Genomic DNA, 17,084 nt, shown 5'->3' with positions numbered 1-17,084 from the left:
GATTCAGACGTTTACAGGCTACAGCGTCTGAGGAGCAGATATGGGCCGCATCTGCATTTAAATGACGTGCAAGCAACAGGCAGCATGAATGACTGGGTAATTCACAAAGGAGTTTTATCATTTTTCACTCACATACAGATCCTAGGTGCTAATGTAACATTAACATAACTTTACATTGGCTTTTGGCCAAAATTCTATTTTGTAATCCATATAAGGCATATGGCAAGGATTTATAAAGAAGATCTCTTCAGTGCATAGACACACACCAAATGGTACACAACAGTATAGAAAGAGTGTGTGTGTGTGTGTGTGTGTGTGTGTGTGTGTGTGTGTGTGTGTGTGTGTGTGTGTGTGAGTCTGTAGAGCAGCAGTTAGCGCCAGATCCTGCAGGTGTTATCTTTACTGCCTGTACAGAGAAACAGGGAACAGGTGTGACAGCAGAAGGTGAAAGCATCTTCCTATGTAGGTTTATGTAATATATATGTATATATGTGTATATATACATTAGTTAGTATATCTGATTATGTGTGCGTGTACCTGTAATGATTGCATCTCCCTCATAGTTGAAGGCGCAGGAGAAGATCTCATCTGTGTGTCCCCCCAGCACCTGCACACATTCACCCGAGCGCACGTCCCACAGCCGAGCGGTCTTATCCACGCTTGCCGTCAGCACGCGACTGCCCTGAGGGTTAAAACACACCTAACAAAAAGGACGTTTGTTAGGACTACGGCATTAACAAAAAAGATGAGTGTGTTTTTTTTATCCCCTGCTCTCCGTTTGCACTTTTTTTCCTGCCTCACGCACAACTGAACCTGTCGATCCGGGCCGGCAAGAGGATCGTTATTCAACCGCGGTGATGTGGGATAAGCGGGGGGAGGAGGTGTGGAGTGGGGGATGATGTAGTAACACTTCTTTCACCCCATCGCACCGAAGCGGACTAAATAAAAGTAACTGGCAAACAGAGATGCTGCTGGATTGTTTTTATAGTATTTTATAATAATGTTTCATGGATTCTTTTGTGGGTTGGTCTCCTGGGAGACAGTGGTGGCCTAGCGGCCCCGTAATCAGAAGGTTGCCAGTTCGAATCCTGATCTGCCAAGGTGCCACTGAGCAAAGCACCCTCCCCACACACTGCTCCCCAGGCGCCTGTCATGGCTGCCAAGGGCGATGGGTTAAAAGCAGTGGACACATTTTATTGTGTCACCGTGTGCTGTGCTGCAGTGTATCACAATGACAATCACTTCACATTCACTGGGGTGAAGGGGGGTGAACTGGAAGTGATGAGGAGTCTTCCCTATCTTCTCTGGCGTAAGGTTTAACTTTCTAACTTTCTAATAAAATGGGCACAAAGTCAACCTAGTACCAGTGTCTGTGATAAGGTATTGGTGCTGTTTTAATTATATTATATATAATTTGGAGGAGATGTAGAATAGAGAACAGTTGGAGAAGGGGATGTAAAAGTTATACAAAGAAGATGTCATGCCAACGTGCCAACTTCAGATATTTTCAGAACAATTTATCAGTCAATAGATTTGAAGTCATTGATTGAATAGAAATATATGTTCAATAAAGAGAGGGGAAATGAAGGCTTTACATACATACATACATAATGAAGTTAAAGTTAAATAGAAACATGCAGATCAAATAAGAGGGAGTGTCATCAATGGACAATGGAAGCAGAAATGAAAGGCAGAAAAGGAAGAGGGACTACAAGAGGTGACACACAACTTTGTGTATACACAAACTCACCTTGGAGATTTCCCCCTCATGGCCCTGCAGCTTGGCGATACACTGATTTGTTGCTGCACTGTACACCCGGGCGGTGCCTACAGGTCAAACACACAGCAGGGTGAGGATGTTAGAGGAAGAGCGACAGGAACTGAGCGAGACTCCGGTGAAGGACGTGTTCTCACCATCAGCAGACGCTGTAGCTATGAGCTGCCCAGTGCAGTCAAAACACACATCCAGAACCTCATCCTCATGGTCAGAGAACGTGAACACACACTTTCCTGCAGGAGCATCCCATACCTACAACACACACACACACACACACACACACAAATCAGCAATCCCACATCAGTACTTTTACATTTATCCAGAGCAACTTATACTCAGTAGTTACAGGGACAGGGACAGTCCCCCCTGGAGACACTCAGGGTTAAGTGTCTTGCTCAGGGACACAATGGTAGTAAGTGGGATTTAAACCTGTAAGTGGGAACATCCTGCCAGAGGATCTAAGGGTGCAAAAAGCATCTTTAAAAGAATCATAATGATATACTTTTTATCTCGATCATCTATTTTCTTGTTCAGCATGTTGTATTACTTATTAGCATTAACATAAGCATTGTTTTATTGATTAATTGACATCATATTATATTTTAAATGTGCAAGTAGCTCTTTTTAACTAGATTTTTCTAAAGCTGAACCCCAGTAACCACACCATTCATGTCTTCACAAGGACCTTTATCAGACGCCCTTATCCAGAGCGACTTACAATCAGTAGTTACAGGGACAGTCCCCCTGGAGCAACTTAGGGTTAAGTGTCTTGCTCAGGGACACAATGGTAGTAAGTGGGGTTTGAACCTGGGTCTTCTGGTTCATAGGCGAGTGTGTTACCCACTAGGCTACTACCACCCTATACATTATACATCACATAGCCTTCCCCCATCCCCCATCCAATGACTTTACAGCTAGGGACAGACAGAGCTGCTGTGATGATCACCACACCTATACTGCACCACAGAACAGAATGCACACAGTTACAGAGTTCTGAACAAGGGCATTCTGTGTGTGTGTGTGTGTGTGTGTGTGTGAGGGGGAGGGGGTTACCCTGCATGTCCTGTCCATCGAGCCAGTGACGATGAGAGAACAGTCCCAGTTAAACTGCACACTGCTGATCTCCCCACGATGACCAATCAGAGTGTGCACACAACTAGGGGGTGAAGGGAACACTGTTAAAGCGCTTCTGTTCCTGAATTCATTTCTGTCAGTCTTAAATGTCCCTTTAAATGAAAACTGGTCTTGTGACTTCATTTTGAAATGAGTGTGTTTGTGCGAGTGTGTGTGAGAGAGTGAGGAGATCTGACCTGCCAGTGGGAACATCCCACAGAGATACGGTACGGTCGAACGAGCCAGTTACAAGACGGTCCCCCGCTGTATTAAAAGCCAAAGAGATGATCTCGGCTGAGTGGCCCTGAGAACAAATAGAAATAAGGTGAATGTGAAGGTGTCTTTACTTTGAGTAAATGAAGCCTATATACTGATGTAAATACTGTAATCCACTTGAGGTTTAAACCAGGACCATCTCATGGTACAAACCTGAGGGCAAAAAACTTTCAAGAAAGTATTTAAGGCTTCATGCATCACTCAGCATACAATAGAGTTCACGTCCTCACTATTTCAACTTTACTTCCACTCTCTTCCCTCCCCCTCAGCCACCCCCTGTGTCCTCTGCATTTAACCATCACCCTTGGTGAGCAGTGGGCACCATGACAGGTGCCCGGGGAGCAGTGTGGGGGGGACGGTGCTTTGCTCAGTGGCACCTTGGCGGATCGGGATTTGAACCGGCAACCTTCTGATTACGGGTCCGTTTCCTTAACCGCTAGGCCACCTCTGCCCATGAAATGAAATGAAACTATTTGGAACAGACATTAGTAGCAGTTGGGGTACACATACACACACACAGTCCCAATTACAACACAGCTCACACTCATTGCACACACAGTACAATTATGCACACACAGTTAGCCTCAAACTCAGTAAATCAGAGCAGACGCACACGCTCGCAACACCCCACAACAAGGCAGAAATAGCTGCACACTCACATGCGCTTTCATCCATCCATTCATCCATGCAACTTGGTTGTGTCACAGGGTGAATAATGCACTGAGCAGGGCTAATTAATTATTTTGTTGAATTAATACATGCATGAATGGATCACTGCTGCACTTAATCATCTGGCAACGGCTGAGACGTCGCACGTTTACAGAGAAGTGCTCCGCAGAGAGAGAGGGAAAGGATGAGATGAGGATGAGGTTCGGAATAAAAGGATTAGCTCAGAAGCAAATGGATTGTGAAATGAAAAGAAAAAGAGAAGGGAACGGGGGAGAGAAACACACCGAAAGCGTGGCCACTTCCTCTCCAGTCTGGACATCCCACAATTTAGCTAAGGTGTCCATGCTGCCTGTGGCAACAAGGGTGCTCTGAGGGTTGAAGGCCAAACACACCTGTACGAGAAGGGCAAAAAGGTCGTAGGTCACACTGCAGAGCTTCCTGATAAGTCTATAAAAGTTATATTTATTCAGCTTAATAAGTGGCTACGTTAAAATCTTAAAGCTGCTGTCTCACATACAACAAAAAGGTTTCAGGTGACCGAAACTAAAACGGATGGAGAGGTTTTTGTTCTTGTTTTTATCTGTTAATGCATTATGTCCGTCTACCACAGTTCTTTGAAAAGAGACGGGGAACAAATAGTGGTTAAATAGAAGATGATGGGGAGCGTTGAAATCATCTCAAACAAAGATGACAGAAACGCAATTTCAACTCTTACAAGACTATTCGCATAGCATGCAAACGTCTGGAAAAAGTTGGAATTTTTCTACTGGCTCTGGGTCCTCATTAGGTGAGGCCACGTAACTAATGCATTTAAACACACACACACACACACACACACACACACACACACACACACATACAGTCCACAGAACTGAACATACTATCTCAGCCATGTGTCCCCAAAAGGTGTGGAAACACTTCCCTGTCTCCACACTCCACAACTTGCAGGTCTTATCGAAGGAACCAGTGGCGACCTTGTCCCTGGGTTAACAGGATGAAGGGGAAGAAGGATGAGAGATGAGAGACAACCAGAGGGGAAGAAAAAAACCAAGAGAGGTAAAAATGAACCGGCAATCTTGTTCAGAATTATGTGCTGAAATGAAATGTGTCCACTGTGATTCATCACATACAGTCAGTTCCTCGAGCATCATACCTGACTCTGAGTGTGGCGAGAGAGAACAGAGGTGGAGAATGTTAGACCTTGATACAAATCCTTAAAGAACTGTCTAAAATTTTGCTGAAACTCAACTCATGCAACTATTTCGAATTTCCTCTCCTACACTAATCTGCATAATGTGACTTCATAATAGTGAATCATGCATGTTTCTGATGTGGACATTGTGGGAATTTCCTGATTATTTCCTGATTACCACAGCCTTGCCAAAAATAATGGATAACGTTATTCTGATGAAACATTGGAACAGTGAAAACGGAGGTATTATATATGCGATGTTCATAAACCTGAGCTATTTCTTAGAATACCATCATCTACAGACACAGCAGAAATCTCTCATTATGACCTTAAGGACTGTCACCTTCCCCATAACAGCAGGGTACCGGCTAAAGCGGTCAGGGAAAGGAGAAGAGGAAGGAGCGATAAAGAGAAAGAGGAGAGATGCAGGCAGAAGGCCAGGGTACCCGTAGGGGTTGTTGAACGCGATGGCGTACACAACATTCCTGTGGCCCTCCAGCGACTGCAGCTCCTCTCCTGACGCTGTGTCCCATATTTTACAGGTCCTGTCATAGCTCCCAGTTATAAAGCTGCAGACAGAACAAAAAAAATTCATCACACGCCCTCGGTTCCAACAATTTATATTTTGGCACACCCCTTCGTATATGTCTGCCATGCATCACCTTCGTATGGTCTCAAGTTTGTCTCAAGTTTCTGTGGTGTAGTGGTTATCACGCGAAACAGACCTGGTTCTTATTATGCAATTTCCTACTTGTGGGACTAATAAAGGTTGATCTTATCTTATTTTATCTGACTATTTTATCTCCACTATTACAGGGAATGCCGCTTTCATGTGGTGTCAGATCCCACTGCTAGATTTGGTGTGAAAAGCAGCAATTGGTGTGATTCGAATAACACACTCAAGCAAAAAGAATCTTTTGTTGGAGAAAGGAAAATAGTATAAGGGCGCATAAGAGACACATGCTTATGTGAACTTGTGCCACAGCTTGTCAGTCTGTTGACCTGATTTCGGGGTCGTTGTTTTAATGGAGCTGAGACCGATCACGCCACGAACTCACCTCGAGCCAGATTTGTTAAAGGCAACATTGGTCAGCGGCAGGACGTGCGCCTGGAGCACCTGCCAGGAGACACGAGAAGGCCGAGGTGAGACAGCCACGCTCTTAACTGCATTAACTCAGCCATTTGCATAGAGAATGAACGCGGCTTTGATGTGCAGGCCCCACCCGCTGCTGAGATAGGAAACGCACTTTGACATTAATCCGTGCCTGCGGTGCGCAACAGGCCTGTCACTGCAGTTCTCATTAAAGGGAGGGAGCAGACCTGCTTGTTTTGTCATGTACGCTAAATATATATCAATCAGGATAACAGCGTTACGTTCTACAGAACATGCAGTTGCTCAAGGAGGCCAGCGATGCTGTCATATTTGTGTACGTGTAAAGCCGATTATTGACCTAATTTAACACCCATTATTAGGGTTGCCACCTGCCCTGTATAGTCTGGGACATCGAGATATATGGGTGGTTTTCACTTGTCCCTTCCGGGGGACAGCTCCAGTCCCGTATTCCAATCACAGCCTCGTTGGATAATAATCGACTACTCCAAGCAGGCAAAACTCATGCAAATGTGGCTATGACTGTTCCAGATCTATTATTATGACCCTACTATATAACACACAAACTACATATCCCATAATGCTGTGCTGCAGTTGCCTTGACGAACGCGATCTTTACGCTGCAGCTGAATCTGTACAGGAGCAGTCTCCACTGGGGATGACCTTTTCGATCCGATACCGAGTAAAATTCAGGCTGGGCTTGAGAAAGTCGGCGATACGACCTTGAAAAGAGGGAAGCTGCGCTCGACGTGCTGCCGCAGCTTGTCCTGCAGCGTCCGCAGCAGCTGGCGCACCTGCTCCGCCCGCGACCACGTGACCAGCGGCTCCGACTTCCGGATCTCGGCGAGCAGCTCCTCCGTGTCGGTCCTGCACTTCCACAAACATTACATCAGGCGGGGACAGAAGACGATGAGTCTACTGACGGTTTCATGAGAGCAGACAGCGACTGACTCGGGGGTCAGGTCCAGAAGGTCGATGGACTTGGTCCTGATCTCCCCTCCTTTCACGTACTCCAGGATGATCCCTGAGGACACGGCAGGCAGGACAGCTCAGGGGGACACTAACGGAACTCGGCACAGAAATGAAAAGCGGCCCTGCCTACCTGGTGGGTAATACCGGAGAAGGAACCTCTTCAGCTTCATCTCGCCCCCCCGCCAAACTAACAAACTGTAACCATGGCTACCAAGGACTGGACTGCGCGTGCGCAGATGGAACACGTGCCAGCATTGCGTTCCTGAATATTTTTCTGTAATTAATTTCAGTCTATATTTCTCAATTGCCATAAACTCAAAGTAAAAATGTAAATACCAAAGCTTCAAATAATATTATTCGGCCTGCTCAAAAATCTGTATATTTCCCAGGAAACTGAGCATGAGCAATCGATTAGTGATCATCATACAGCAAATCCGACCATCTGTGTTGAGATGAACCAAAAAACGACTATAATCACAAATCAATTCAAGTGCATTTTATTGTGTTAAATATAAGCGAAAGGAAAAACAGTCAGAAAAATACAGGCCTTTGGATTTAAAGTACAGGTGCAGCTTGGGAACAAGATGCAAGATTTTACATGAGAACTGGGACAGTGTATTTATAGTTTACACAGACGTAATTTAATATGCACACTGTTAGCATAATTCCCTTGGGAAAAACAGAAAGGGGGTTATGTGAATGGCTGTGTATGTATAGATTGGCAGCAGATAAAAGCGATGCAGGAAATGGGGGTGTGGGAGAGTCTTAACATTTAAAGTGTCCTGGCAGAACCTACGGGTGATTAGGACCCAGCACACATGTGAATTGGTGCCACCTAGTGGGCCAGGTGCATCCACAAGAAACTCCATTTGAATGCAAAACATTCATCATAGGCCACATTCCCAACCAATCATTAATATATTTAATCAACTGAGTCAGTAGGGGGTAACACACTCATCTCTGATACAGAAGACCACAAAAGTCACAGGTTCAATCCCCACTTACTACCATTGTGTCCCTAAGCAGGACACTTAACAGTGAGTGTCTCCAGGGGGACTGTCCCTGTCACTACTGATTGTAAGGCGCTCTGATAAATGCTGTAAATGTGTGGTTCATACGCAAAGGTGTTAATAAAACTAAAGAAATAAACAACGTTGTTCCCACAGTTACTCTGCTTGGACCACTGACAACTGAAATAAACAAAATCTCCACACTTCTAAGCTGTTGATTTACAGACGGTCCCCTGGGCAAAGTCTCCTCCATAAACCACGTGCAGCTCAGCGTGCAACTGATCATTAAACAGCAAGACAGGAAATGCAGCTTTTTCGCTAAATCCTCTGCATTTCCATCAGCGTCGGTGCTGGAGAGCGATGAGATGTGGTCCTGGGAGAACCTCTGGGCCTCCGGCTGGGTCTGTCCCACCGCCATGCTCTGCACATACGGGTTCTTTGCCAACTGCAGACCCGCAGAGCCCTTTCTCACGCCGTACTTGGTTGGATCGAAGAACATCTCAGAAGATGTGGTGAGTTTGAGTTCTTTAAATCACAGACGCTGCATGCATCTCACTTTAATGTTGGAATGATGTCATGTAGTTGCAGTTTATCAAGCCCCACCCAGAGAGTTCATGTCACCCATTTATCATTTTAATATACGTGCAGTGTTGCAGAAGCCGTGTTCCCAAACGTTTCCCATCACCTCAACCAAAGGACGTAGTCTTCAAATAGTTTCCAACAGTTCGAAAACAGACAAAACCCTGCAATTCTGTTTCATCCCGTTGCATCATCTCCTTTATATGTATTAATGATTCATTTGTTTCTGTGTTTTTAATAAAGATTTTGTTTTTTTAATTGTCTCGCTTCCCCACATTTTGTCCCAATAATTGTGTCCTTGTGCATATTGGCATCCTTTAAAAGCTGCTCTGAATATCTGTGCTGCAGGTTACTAACTACCTGTTCCCCATCTGGACGTACTCCTACCTGGCCCTGCTCTTCCCTGTGTTCCTGCTGACAGACCTTCTGCGCTACAAGCCCCTGATTGTGTTGCAGGGCCTTTTTCTGGTCACAAACTATTCCCTGCTGTGCTTTGCCGACGACCTGGCAGCCATGACGGTCCTACAGGTCAACTATGCTGTCGTGACCTCCACTGAGGTGGCCTACTTCTCCTGCATCTACAGACTCATCCCACCCCAGCACTACCAACGCGCCACGGGCTGCCTCCGCGGGGCCATGCTCTCTGGGTATACACTGGGTGCGGCTTCAGGACAGCTCCTCGTCTCACTGGCGGGAGTCTCCTACTTCCACATTAACACCATCACTCTAGCTCTGGTGGCCATTGCGTTCCTGGTGTCTTTCTTTGTGCCCATGCCCCAGCATGGGATGTTTTTTCATCAAGGAGGACTGGAGATGGACGGTCAGGACATCCAGGAGACAGCAGAGGCTGTGGAGCCTAAGGTAGCCAGACACAAATCCGGAAAGAAGGAGGAAATGAGAGGTGAGTGCCCTTCTAAGAAAAAAAGCCTTAAATTTCCCTGTAGGATCAATTAAGTATCTATCTATCTTTTTAACTATCTATCTATGATTGTCATTGTAAAATACAGCACAGAAATACACACAACGAAATGTGTCCTCTGTATTTAACCCATCACCTTAGTGGGCAGCCATAACAGGCACCCGGGGAGCAGTGTGTGGGGATGGTGCTTTGCTCAGTGGCACCTCGACACATTGAATTTGAAACTGAAATTTCACCCATCACCCTTAGCGAGCAGTGTGTGGATTCGGTACCTTGATCAAGAGGACCTCAGTGGCACCTTGGCGGTTCAGAATTTAAACCCACTACCCTTTTGTAAACCCCTGAGTCCAATTTCTTACCCGATAGGCCACCACTGCCATCCATCCACCCACCATCCATACACCGGCCCACTAAAGAGTGGTATAGAATTGCTGAAATTAAGTCATAATTATGACTGCTCTTATGTGAACTTATCCTGTAATGCCTGGTGTTCCACCAGGTGGCGCATTAGGCGCAGATTTAGCTAAAGACCCGAACCCGACGGTTTTTACACCGGACAACTTTGACCACAATGTTAAAAATGTATAAACGACATCTTCATAAAGTAAAAGATCACATTTGAATAGCTGTGGCTCGAATGAGAGCTTTTTATTTGTACAAGCTGGTGGCCGAAGTCAGCAGGACAGCACGGCCGTTTTTTACTAGCGAGGACGCAATGGAGATGGCGCCTAACCGCCCACTTACTGTGTTCAGCCCCCATGTAACACACATCCCAGCATGCAACATTCAACTATTTACATCCCAAGTGAAGACTGATCAGCAACACAGATCCCACTTAAAATGTATGTAAATATTAACTCTGTAATGCCCTTTTTCTCTCATATGTCTGCATCTGGTGCCGGCCTGGCCCGTCTGAAAAAAATGTTAATGTGGCCCCTGAGCTTGTGGCCCCTGGTATATTAAAGTAAAGCATGTCAATTCTGGACAAAGCACAGTATTTCGTGATAATGTTGGAACGGCTGTAAATAATCTTAGTGCAGCCATATTTGTCAGTAGATGGTGAAATTATCGCTGAATTCTGTTCCTGTACGAAAGGCGCGTTCGGCGTCCAGCACGCCGGCCTGCTGCTCTGGTCCTCTGCGAGGGAGGCGTACAGTTCCAGGGGGCTGGCGTACTGGTCCCTCTGGTGGGCCATGGCCACGGCGGGCTACAACCAGGTTTTTAACTACGTCCAGCTGATGTGGGACCACGTGGAACCATCCTCCTCCGCCCTGGTGTACAACGGTGGGGTGGAGGCTGTGTGTACACTTGTGGGTAAGTGTGTGTGTGTGTGTTTGTCCCGTTGAGACCCTCTCACTTCCTCTCCTCCTGTCTCCTCCTGCGTGTGTGTTGAAAGTGTAGCTCGGCGGTAATAAAATGCAGCGTCCTGTCTGAATGTTAAACAGGCCGCTGCAAGAACCTACATGGTGTCAGACCCTCTGGCCACACTGGAATTTGTTTGTGTGTGTGCATGAGCATGTGGCCAGGCTGTGATTAATATTTGTGTGTGTGTGTGTGTGTGTGTGTGTGTGTGTGTGTGTGTGTGTGTGTGTGTGTGTGTGTGTGTGTGTGCTCTACCAAGAGAAGATTTCTCATTCAGACGCAGAACATATATTTTCTGCTGCCCAGTGTGTCAGCGTGCTGATAAAATACCAAAATGGTAATAAAACATTGCTAACATTCGCAATGAAAGGCAATAGGCCCATATAACGAGAATAAAAAAGAGAAATGGCCCAGAGCGTGAACCTGTCTGGCGTGAGCGCGCCACGGCTGCCCGTAATGTACCGACTCCTTCATATTGAGCGCCTGCTCTCCGGATTAGATCGTACTGGTGCAGGGAAGAGTAAGTGCTCTAATTAAGGTGATAAGCGCTACGGTAATTCTGGCCGCGATGACCGCCAATAACGATCAAGGTGCACATTTGTCTGAATAGACAATAAATGAATTGGACCAGTTAGGATTAAGCAACGTGGCTGAGGTCCCCTGTGATGCACGTATCATGAAGGGGACAGAGGACGTCATAACAATGTACAGACAGTGTAAACTAATTTGAACAAATTAATAATATTTCATCAGATGATATAAAAGTACCATCTTTATATTAGACTAGTGCCAGGGGTTAGTGCCAGGCCTCAAAAAGATGCAGTGGTCGCCATGTTGTTTCGGTGCTGCTGTGTTGTCCAGCCTGCTCTATTCTCTCAGCCCCTTCTGCAGGAATGCAATATCTCACAGCCACTGATTTGGAGAGGGTTTTTTTTTTTTTTTGTGCTAGAGGCTGTGTTGCCAGATTGGATTTGGAATTGCAGTTTATTTGAAGATACCCTCATGAGTGCACATATGCCGAGGTAGGAATACCGTAAAAATTGATACGTTTAAGAAGTGAGCCAAAGCCTTGTCTGTCGGACAATACCGGTTAATCCATCCACCGTAACGGGGGAACCAAAAAAAATTCTGTGCCACAAAATGAATTTTAGAAAGAAGGACAGTAAATCACTTAGTTGACAAAAAGACTTTTTGTTGGTTGACCAACATGAATTTGGGGAGGAAATTTCATTCTGTTGCTTTTAGCTGCTTGAGGTGGTTCTTCTGTTGATTTCCTTGTTGTACATTTTCCCCACTTTTTGTTCATGTCCCCAGCGCTTGCCTGTGCTTGATAGGCCTGTGCTCTCCACGTGGCAGGTGCAGCAGCCGCTTTTGCGGTGGGGCATGTTCGGGTGCGCTGGGAGGTGTGGGGAGAGCTGTCGCTGGGCGTGTTCTCTGCTGTCGGGGCTGGAGCTGTGTTCCTCATGGCTCTGAGCTCCAACATATGGCTGTGTTACGCCGGATATGTGATCTTCAAAGCATCCTACATGTTGCAGATTACTGTGACTACGTGAGTCAGCATAATCACATGACATTTACATTTACAGCATTTATCAGACGCCCTTATCCAGTGCGTCTTATAATCAGTAGTTACAGGGACAGTCCCCCCCCCTGGAGACACTCAGGGGGGGACACTTAACTGTCTTGCTCAAGGACACAATGGTAGTAAGTGGGATTTGAACCTGGGTCTTCTTGTTCATAGGCGAGTGTGTTACCCACTAGGCCACTACCACCCGTTCATGACAACAGACAATATGTACATGAACTACATAAAGCTTCAGTACAAGCCTCCTGGGGTCATTAGTTCGAAAAAGGAAATTGTTTTGTATAATGAGCAGATTTTCATTCTCGTGGCTTGTTGGTTTGGTTGCCAGTTTCCAGATCGCTGCTAGCCTGTCCATGCAGTGTTATGCTTTGACCTTTGGCATCAACACCTTTGTCGCCATCACACTCCAGACTGTCATCACAGCAGTTGTTGTCGACGAGAGCACTCTTGGATTGGACATTGTCACACAGGTGAGATGACATCTTGGGTGGAAGGAATCTAATTTAATGGTGTGATGAAGCCTTTTTGCATTTGCGTCCTATTAAAATGTTTTATTTCAAACGTCCATTACTTTAACTAAACTCATTCGGTTCTCATTATCTGTTCTTTAGATTCACATCTACAGGCTTAGCCTGTAACAACAAAATAAAAATATTGAAGAGAAAGGTTGACACCTAGTGGTGAAGAAGCATTGGTGCATGTTACTGCACACCCCCAAATAGAGCCTGTCAATAAAAGTCTTCCCCATTCATTTTTTTTTTTCTTAGCTTCCAAATGGTTTGGAAAAGGAATTTGTGAATTTAAGTCAGAAAACTATTGCCAACAGGCAGTATTATCTTTCAATCCTATTTAAATAGAAGGTTGAAATGAGTGTTCATGATTTGTAATCTTTACTTTTTTGTGTGTAGTTTGTCATCTACGGGAGCTACCACGCATGCATCTCCGTGCTGTTTTTGATCAGAGGACTTTACACTGCCTGGAATCTCCACAGCAGATCCAAACATGCTGAGCCCCAATCACATGTCCTTTCAGCAAGGCTTTGACCCGGACAGGAAGTAGCCAACAGTGACCCTAACCACCACTCAACCTTTACTGCATTATTAATAATAAAGATACATGTTTATTACCTGATATACCATATCTGATTGTTTTGTTAAATATTGAAGGCGTTTGGAAGAGGATGCTGGTTTTCTGGAACTTATCTGAAGTGAGGCGTGTTGTATATTGATAGGGCTGACTCGGTTCTGCCCTACAGGTCATGTAATAAGGCGTCTGTATGGTGAGACAGCATTTATGCCTGAGCATGCCACGTACAGCCATCATGCGGTAAACACATTTAATCAGGTACAATGCACCCACAACACACACACACACACACACACCGCCCACAAAACGCAGGCAGCACAAGAATTTGCTGATTCTATTTCTGTAGACATTTTGTAGTAGCTGGACACAGAATCTGAAGCGGACCGCAGACTTACCGTAAGATGGGCCAGTTGAAGGACTTTAGGGGAAGCTGGGGCTACCCCACCACACTGCTGTGTGTCTACGGCTTCTTCAGCACCGTTAAGCCCATAGAACCGTTCCTCATCCCTTACCTGACTGGACCGGACAAAAACCTCACCTCTGAGCAGGTAAGGAAGAGCCGTGTTCCCTGCGGGATTAAAGCAGGATACGGAGCAGCTCCTTCCTTCCTTTGGGAAAGTTACTCATTGTCTCCTCTGTGACACCTAATTTTTCTTTGTTTATCCGTATTATCGTATTGGATAGTGTTAACATTAATTAATATAGTTTTTCCTGTTTGCAGTCAGCTCTCTTTTAATGATATATTTTATACTTCACAGATAAGCAATCACTCTTTTTTTCTTTCCCGTGTGTCAGGTGACCAACGAAGTCTTCCCGGTTTGGACCTACTCCTACCTGGCCGTCCTGGTGCCCGTTTTCTTGCTCACCGATTGGCTGCGGTACAAGCCTGTGGTGATTTTCCAGGCCTGCACGTTGGCAGCGACCACGTCCTTGTTGCTGTGGCTAGACGGTGTAGGGGCGATGCAGACCATGCAGTTTTTCTACGGCATGGTGACGGCGACCGAGGTGGCCTACTACTCCTATATTTACAGCGTGGTGGAGCTCCAGCACTACCTGAAGGCCACCTCCTACTGCCGTGCCGCCCAGCTCATGGGCTACACTGTGGGCTCGGTGCTCGGGCAGCTTCTGGTCTCGCTCGGCCTGCTCTCTTACTATTACATTCTGGTCTTCACACTGGTCTTGATTGCTGTTGCCTTGGTTGTTTCCTTACTGCTACCCATGCCCCAGAGAAGCATGTTCTTCCACCGAAAGATAGTGGGAGTGGAGGAAATGCAGCAAGAAGAAAAGGGGAAGAATGGACAGGAAGGATCTGGTGGTGAAGGGAGAAGCGAAAGTGGAAATGATGAGCCTTGGAGAACCAAGGAACTGAATTTGGGAGAAAGAACCACTCAGTTGGACCACCCAACAAACTCGACACCCTCTCCGCTCATATACCAGAACTCTTCTGTCCATGGCCCAGAGGATGTTCTCCAAGCCTCTTCAGAAGGTCAGACTCCTCCTGCCTCTGGAGGCTGTGTGGGGGTCCTGCTCCGCTTGTGGAGGGACTTCCTGCAGTGCTATTCCTCCCCCGTGCTGCTCTACTGGTCCGTGTGGTGGGCTCTGGCCACATGTGGGTACAACCAGACCGTCAATTATGTCCAGGTGCTGTGGGACCACACCCAACCTTCCGGCAACTTCACCCTTTATAATGGCGGTGTGGAGGCTGTCTCAAATCTGTTTGGTGAGTCTATGCAGTTACAAGTATCTTAATTCCGAGACCTGCTTGTTGATGCTGAACTGGTTCATGTTTCTCCAGCTGGAGAACACGGTTCATTGCTGCTCAGGTCATGCAGGGTGTCTGAGTGCCGTGTGTCTGTGCCTAGGTGCCGCCACAGCCTACGGAATCGGTTTCACGCTGGTGGACTGGCACCGCTGGGGAGAGCTGGCACTGGGCTCGTTCTCCGGGATGGGTGGCGGCGCTCTCTTCCTCATGGTTTTCACAGGAAACATCTGGGTGTGCTACGCTGGTTATGTCGTCTTCAAATGCCTCTACATGCTGCTCATCACCATAGCAATGTGAGTAGTTGATGAGCAGAATCATCAGCGTCCCTCATGTTCTAGCCCCATGATTCTGTAGTACCTGGACTGAGAAGAAAAAAACGATCTGGAATGAATTATTAACAGTTTATGGTGTCTAATGTATAATAATTTCTGTATGTTTATGAGCGGAAGTTCATTACAGGATCATTTGATAAGATAAGCGCTCGGATTGGTTGCCTTCATGCAGGTTCCAGATTGCCACTGGGCTCTCCATGGAGCGCTACGCCCTGATCTTTGGAGCAAATAACTTTGGTGCTCTGCTCCTGCAGACCATCCTAACCTCAGTTGTGGTGGACAGCAGAGGGTTGGGTCTTGGAATCGTCCTGCAGGTCAGTTGCTTGGATTTTGACCGCACACAACAGATGTCAAATTCATAGCTGTCTCTGGGTAGGGATCTAGCATAGTTCAAGCTCATCGGTACAGTATACATGTATCAGGGTTTATTGACGCACGGCTTTCTTTAATATTCCAAAGTAGTGATAAAGGTATTAAAAAAATGAATATGAATTCAATACAATGAATAAACATTTCATGTACTCAATTAAAATTATCATCAGTAGTTTAAGTTAAGTGATACACAGTACAGCACATGGTGACAACGATATGTGTCCTCTGCTTTTAACCATCACCCTTGGTGAGCAGGTGGCAGCCATGACAGGCGCCCGGGGAGCAGTGTGTGTGGGGACGGCGCTTTGCTCAGTGGCACCTTGGCGGATCGGGAATCGAACCAGCAACCTTCCGATTATGGGGCCGCTTCCTTAACCGCTAGGCCACAATGGGGCATGGGTATTACTTAAATCTGGGCCAAGAAAAGCCTGATGACAGTTAAATATTCGCAACACATGTTGTAGACGTGACCTTCAGCAACATGAGACATTTTGATCACACTGCAGTATAACGGATTAATGCGTCGGCCAGGACCGCCGCCAGGTCCACCATTTTCACCAGATCGCCAACTCTGATTTTATGTTTATGCGCTGATGTGTGTGTGTGGTCACCGTAAAGGGAAAAAGTTGACCAACAATGACCTTCCTGTCTTTCAGTTCATCATATACGGCAGCTACTTCACCGCCATCGCTGCCCTGTTCTTCATGAGGGGCCTGTATGTCACTTGCAAACACACATCTGCCGAGCGGCCCGGGGAACCACACCCGCGTTCTGGATCACGGAGCAGTCGTGAACCCTCCCACGACACACGGCAGGGACTTACGTTAACCCCTTTTTGACTCCACGCTCATGTCCGGTTACTGACTGGTTTCACACACACGGCCATGTGATGACAACTGGTTTTCATTTTTTATTTGGAGATAGCAAATGTTGTTAATAAATCTTTCATACAAAACATTTTACACAA

General features: G+C 46.2%; 3 protein-coding genes across 4 annotated transcripts; 2 read left to right on the top strand and 1 right to left on the bottom strand.

Annotated features, from left to right (window-relative positions):
- Positions 1 to 97: 97 nt before the first annotated feature.
- daw1 (dynein assembly factor with WDR repeat domains 1) lies at positions 98 to 7,322 on the bottom strand. Of its 2 annotated transcripts, none has more exons than XM_028961154.1 (13): positions 7,241 to 7,322; positions 7,090 to 7,162; positions 6,861 to 7,005; positions 6,086 to 6,144; positions 5,474 to 5,596; positions 4,717 to 4,816; positions 4,120 to 4,227; positions 3,088 to 3,194; positions 2,831 to 2,933; positions 1,915 to 2,029; positions 1,751 to 1,827; positions 538 to 700; positions 98 to 406 (listed from the first exon to the last, which is right to left on the bottom strand). In XM_028961154.1, the coding sequence occupies exons 1-13, from the start codon at positions 7,278 to 7,280 to the stop codon at positions 372 to 374; spliced, it is 1,248 nt and encodes a 415-aa protein (XP_028816987.1). In that variant the 5' UTR covers positions 7,281 to 7,322; the 3' UTR covers positions 98 to 371. The 2 variants fall into 2 exon arrangements, with proteins under 2 accessions (XP_028816987.1, XP_028816988.1); XM_028961155.1 differs by having other exon boundaries at positions 6,933 to 7,005.
- A 1,051-nt stretch (positions 7,323 to 8,373) lies between these two features.
- On the top strand, positions 8,374 to 13,647 carry slc19a3b (solute carrier family 19 member 3b). The gene is made up of 6 exons (XM_028961275.1): positions 8,374 to 8,632; positions 9,048 to 9,600; positions 10,714 to 10,932; positions 12,337 to 12,529; positions 12,894 to 13,035; positions 13,474 to 13,647. Exons 1-6 carry the CDS (start codon positions 8,486 to 8,488, stop codon positions 13,606 to 13,608), a joined length of 1,389 nt encoding a protein of 462 aa, XP_028817108.1. The 5' UTR covers positions 8,374 to 8,485; the 3' UTR covers positions 13,609 to 13,647.
- A 124-nt stretch (positions 13,648 to 13,771) lies between these two features.
- On the top strand, positions 13,772 to 17,079 carry slc19a3a (solute carrier family 19 member 3a). Its single transcript, XM_028961274.1, has 6 exons — positions 13,772 to 13,909; positions 13,998 to 14,199; positions 14,447 to 15,371; positions 15,514 to 15,706; positions 15,918 to 16,059; positions 16,774 to 17,079. Exons 2-6 carry the CDS (start codon positions 14,053 to 14,055, stop codon positions 16,954 to 16,956), a joined length of 1,590 nt encoding a protein of 529 aa, XP_028817107.1. The 5' UTR covers positions 13,772 to 13,909; positions 13,998 to 14,052; the 3' UTR covers positions 16,957 to 17,079.
- The last annotated feature ends 5 nt before the right edge of the window (positions 17,080 to 17,084 follow it).

This window comes from Denticeps clupeoides, chromosome 19, assembly GCF_900700375.1.
Source record: "Denticeps clupeoides chromosome 19, fDenClu1.1, whole genome shotgun sequence".
In the NCBI taxonomy this organism is placed as follows: domain Eukaryota; kingdom Metazoa; phylum Chordata; class Actinopteri; order Clupeiformes; family Denticipitidae; genus Denticeps; species Denticeps clupeoides.
The sequence above is the reverse complement of the archived record's forward strand: the minus strand, read 5'-3'. Positions and strand labels throughout refer to the sequence as shown.